At 32.3% G+C, this 5002-nt stretch overlaps 1 protein-coding gene across 1 annotated transcript; it reads left to right on the top strand.

Moving 5' to 3' along the window:
- The first annotated feature begins 1850 nt into the window (after positions 1-1850).
- LOC145059283 (uncharacterized) lies at positions 1851-4715 on the top strand. The gene is made up of 5 exons (XM_079007137.1): positions 1851-2153; positions 2900-3088; positions 3186-3384; positions 4034-4143; positions 4229-4715. The coding sequence occupies exons 1-5, from the start codon at positions 1875-1877 to the stop codon at positions 4271-4273; spliced, it is 822 nt and encodes a 273-aa protein (XP_078863263.1). The 5' UTR covers positions 1851-1874; the 3' UTR covers positions 4274-4715.
- The last annotated feature ends 287 nt before the right edge of the window (positions 4716-5002 follow it).

Raw genomic sequence — 5002 nt, 5'->3', positions numbered from 1 at the left:
ATCAATTCATTATTTGAAGATGAAATGATTCAAGCAATGAAGGCACCAGTACCAAACGCTGGTGGGAGAAACCGTGATTTTTTTGGAATAAGGTTGCAAAAATGGTCCTTGTAGGTGGAAAGATGAAAATACCCTTGTCTTTATTGCACCTAACAGCACAAATGGATGGAAGTTAATGCCAGGGACCAAAAGCAATAGAAAAATCCAATTTTTGACCATTGGTGCACCAAGGTATCATTTTGGACCAAAATCGTATAAATTTGCCAACCATAGGAACCATTATTGCAATTTTGTCTAAATAGATACTATAAATTAGCTTTTGTAACTTTCTATTGAACTTTATAGAATTAAATGCATTGTAGGAAAAAATTGATTGAATTGTATGAAATGTAGAAAAATAATGTGACAATCCACTGAAATCTATTGAGTTCAATACATTGTGGTTGTCCTTACTCAGAAAATCTAAAGTTTATATATTGCCGAATATTATTTAAACGTAAAAACCAAACCGGGAGTTTCGGTTATTCCAACTTTTCGTTTTGATTTGTCAAGATTTTTTACACAGAATAGCAGTTATATTGGTTTAATTTGTGATTGTTGAGGCCACATTTATCATCACCTATAAAGGTTTTTATTTAGGCCTCATTAAGATAAACATTGGATTGGGGTCTTCTGTATCGGTGATTGTTTTCACCATGACTAATAATAGTGGTCACCAAAGAAAACAAATGGAGATAAGGAAGAGGGAGGAGGGGGCCGGGTAAGGGAATGAAAACTTGGGTGGTTAAAAGTGGGGTGTGGTGTGCTCTTTTTTATTTTTTTATTTACATACATATTAATAAACATAAAAAATGTTAATAATAAACAAAAAAAAGTATATTAGTCCTTGTGATGTCGACAACCTCTCCACAATATTTTATTTTTGTTTTGGATGTCTATGGAAGTTGAGATGTTTTTTAGACTTCATCCGAAGAAAAACGTAAATTACATATACAAAATTTGGAATTTACTCTTATTTTTTTAAAATCTATATATTATGTAAACCTTATTTTCAAGTAATATTTTGGAAAGTATGATGTAACTTAAACAACAACAAAATAAACAATTATTAAACATATAAGCATATATGTTAACTTACTTTTTTTTATAAGAGACTTTCAAAATGTTTTACAAATTATTATTTGATTTCTTGATATCAGATATTTTTAAATAAATATAAAGCTGTGATATAAAAGAAGTATATTAACATCGGATCCAAACTTTGTTTTCAAACTTTTGTGCTCCATTTAATATGATATAATGGTTGTGATGATATATATGGACTGATGACATTTTTAAATTACATTGTATATACGAATTACAAATGAATTACTCGATACATTAAAGATAGGTTTTTGTCCCTTACATAATTTTTTACGGTTTTCATTTTTATTAATTTCTTTAAAATATACTCTCAACTTTATTTCTGTATGTATCTTCCATATACAATTTTTTGGATCAAAACTTTATTTTGATATTTTTATGATCCATTTTATATGATCTAATCGTTTCCATGTTATATATGGACCGTTGATACTCAAAAATCACATTATATATAAATTGCAAAGAAATTACAATGCACATCACAATAAGGTTTTGAACCCTTATATGATTTCTCTTTATAGTTTTTGTTTTTGTTATTTGCAAAAAATAAATAAAGAAATAAATAAAAAATTATCCGTGGCATACTTAAATACTAGTCTTTGAGATAATTTACTGAAGCGAAAAGATATAATTGAACAAAGTATAGAGGCGTGGATATTTTGAGAAGCAGCAAAAATATCTACACCGTACAAATAAAAATCCGCCGCGCAGCAAAATATCTAAAGTCAAACATGAACGTCGGACTGACATGGCGCCATGCCATGTGGAAAAGCTATGACATCTGGCACTTCTATTCATTGCGCTCGCCGAATCATTTAACAAAACTCTTTGGCTCATCCTCAAAATCCACAACCACCGCCGTTTCTTCTTCTTTTTCTTCTCTGTTTGGTATGGAGTATACGCTTCCGCCGCCGGTGACGGAGGCGCCACCATGTTCGGTGGCGTCGCAGATGATGGGGGTCGAAGCGGGGTTGAGTAATTTTGTCGAGCAGGAGGAGAGTTCAATGATGGTATGAATCTTTATGATTATGAATATATATGGTCATATACATACTAGTGTTTACTTCATGGGTTTTATCGTTGTATTGTAAATTGTAATGGTGATTTTCTAAGAATTTTATAATGTTAATGTGGCTTTTAGGTTTGATTTGGAATAATAACAATTATTATACTTTTTGGTAGTATTGTTCTTGGGATTGTTTAATATCATTCTAATGGCATGTTGGTTGTTGGGGAGATAATTAGGATCCAGTCTTTTCAATTAAATTTGTTAGTTTTCAATTTTAAAATCTGAACCAATTAACTTTAATTTCTCAAGAGAAGATGGCAAAAACTTTGAGAGGTCTTCTAAGATTCGGACACACAATTAAGATGGGTTACGTGGATTTAGGGTCGTGCTTATTTCAAATGCCCATTAGGCAAATCTGAAAGTTTATATAATGCTTGGGCTAGATTTGTTGGCTAATATAATTAGAACTACTATTATATCTCAAAAAGGTGGAGTAGTGTGAAGCTTATAAAAGGATTATAAAAAGAGTTCAAGGCTTTGATAGTAAATTGACATGTTTATATATATATATTTTATGTATTATATTTTTTTTTTCTTTCTTTCTGTTGCTATTTTACAATTTAGAAAGGTGCCAGTGAAATTAATCTCTATCTTCCTATCTCTTTGACGTTATCTGTCATTGTGGGGGTTGTTGGATTTCGACATATTTATCATAGAGTTTGAGTAATCTTTTTTAAAAAATCTCAGGAATCCCCGAAAATATCAGAATGGACTGATGAGAAGCATAATTTGTACCTAAATTCCATGGAAGCTTCTTTTGTTTACCAGTTATATAATTCATTGGACACACGATGTGGGAAAACCCAAAACGAGTGCTTTGTAGATACAAAGTCATCTAGGAAAGTTCATTCTGGAGCCCATTATCCTTCTGGCGAGGTTTGAATTGATGCATCTTGATTTTTATCTATCGACTTGTATATCTTTCTTTTTCCCTATTTAAGAGATATATATTTTTTGTATATATGTTTGTCAGTTTAAGGTTCTACAACATGGCTCTTGGTCAAGGATTGATTTCAGGAGAGAAAATTCGGTTGTTAATGTAGCTGATAGACCCCATGTGACTTCAAGTAATCCATGGATTCAGCATTTTAGGAAAGCTAAGGAATCCATTTCACCCCAGGAAAACGGGACATTAAGTACAATAACTCAGCACACAAGTTATGGTAACACAGGTATTTGCAACTTCACCCAATATATATTTTAACGAATGAACACTTGTGTTTTTGCCATTTTATCGATTTTAGCCACTTAAATATATTGTATTATGATTGAACCATTATACATGTTTTTAACAAATTAAGACAGCCAAATTTCCAGTTAATTGGGTTTCTAAGTATTGGCAAAATACAACAACGTACTTTCATCATCCTATAGACTTTGTTATTGAGCAATTATTTAAAATTATTATTATAATAATTGTTTGTTGACTAAATCGATAAAATGATGAAAGTACACTGCAATTTTCTGTATTTTTCCCGGATCTAAAATCCAATAACAAGGAAAAATTCTTTTTTTGATTTTTTTTAAAGAAATTAACATAAGAATAATGGTTTAGTCACTAGAGAAAAATAGTGAAAGTAGTTATATCCATAAATGTGTTGTACTTATTTACATTTCTTCCTTATATTTACTACAAGATTCATTAATTAATAGTAAAAGCTATATGACATGTAAGTGTGTTTTTGCTATATGATTTGCCTACACATACATGGTAGCTTGTGCATATTGGTCGAATGATGGATATATGCGATATGTGTGTGTCTTGTTAGATGGTATCAGAATCATTAATTCATAGTTTGGTCTTACTTTCTGACATTGCAGAGGTGATAGATCAAAACTTTGTTGAAGATTCTGCTATAGAGAGAGTGACCACACCCTACAACAAAAAGAGGAAGAATACTTCTGCAGTTTCCAAATTAGGCAATGGTCAGGTAATGTGCATGGTTAATGATATGAAATTAGATGTTTATGAGATAATACACTCGTCTAGTCTCTCATTCTTTCTTCTTTTATCAGGCTGCATCCTTTTGGCACTTGTCCTGTAATGGAAATGGCCGATAACCATGTTTCTGAGGCCTTGCGAGTTGTGAAGTTTTGTGGTGATTTCCAGCAAGAGAAAACGGATGGCTTGTTTGGATCTTAATATAACATGAGATTATTATCCAACAATGGTATTATTTAGGACTTGTTAGCCAACATGATGTTGCAGTAGAAATCTTAGAAAGAGTGGCATTACAATCATACTAGAAGATGGTGTCACACGACTTAAGAAGGTACAAGTATGTGATGATGATCCAAACAAGCGTTGTATACATGACATCGTCAACTTGGCATACTTATTTCAACTTGAAATCCTTTGCATACTTATTTTCTGAACCATGTCAACTAAATTTCCTGTTAGAAACAATAATAGATGCAGAAAAATACGTAACTTAAATAAATCGGCTTAGAAAGCACAAACATTTGCTACTTTTTCAAGTGGGTTTTGTATCTAACTTCAATCGTGAACAAATTAAAGCTTCCGAAAAAGGCGTTAAAACTGACAAAAACAGTGGGGTTACAAAATGATGGCTACGGCTAGGTGGAGAGAGTTTGTTAGACTAGAGGGAGTGGGTGCGGTCTGGACCGCACACCCCTTGCCACATAAGCACAAACACCGCTCCCCTGGGTGCGGTAGAGGGCGCAGTGTGGCTTTCCAAGGGAGCACTCCTTCAAACAACGTGATTGGTTTCTTTTTCTTACATTCTTTTGATTGGTCCTTTTATTTATTAAAAAAAAAAATACCCAAGT

The sequence above is a fragment of the Lactuca serriola genome, chromosome 6 (genome assembly GCF_051521515.1).
Source record: "Lactuca serriola cultivar US96UC23 chromosome 6, Lser_US96UC23_V15, whole genome shotgun sequence".
In the NCBI taxonomy this organism is placed as follows: domain Eukaryota; kingdom Viridiplantae; phylum Streptophyta; class Magnoliopsida; order Asterales; family Asteraceae; genus Lactuca; species Lactuca serriola.
This window is presented reverse-complemented; position numbering and strand designations above follow the sequence as displayed.

What these genes read in the sequence shown, in the direction of transcription:
- LOC145059283 (XM_079007137.1), top strand. Translation starts at nt 1,875, where the DNA reads ATGAACGTCGGACTGACATGGCGCCATGCCATGTGGAAAAGCTATGAC. An exon ending in AGGAGGAGAGTTCAATGATG is followed by an intron (nt 2,154 to 2,899) that starts GTATGAATCTTT and finishes AAAAAATCTCAG; the next exon opens with GAATCCCCGAAAATATCAGA. An exon ending in CACAAGTTATGGTAACACAG is followed by an intron (nt 3,385 to 4,033) that starts GTATTTGCAACT and finishes CTGACATTGCAG; the next exon opens with AGGTGATAGATCAAAACTTT.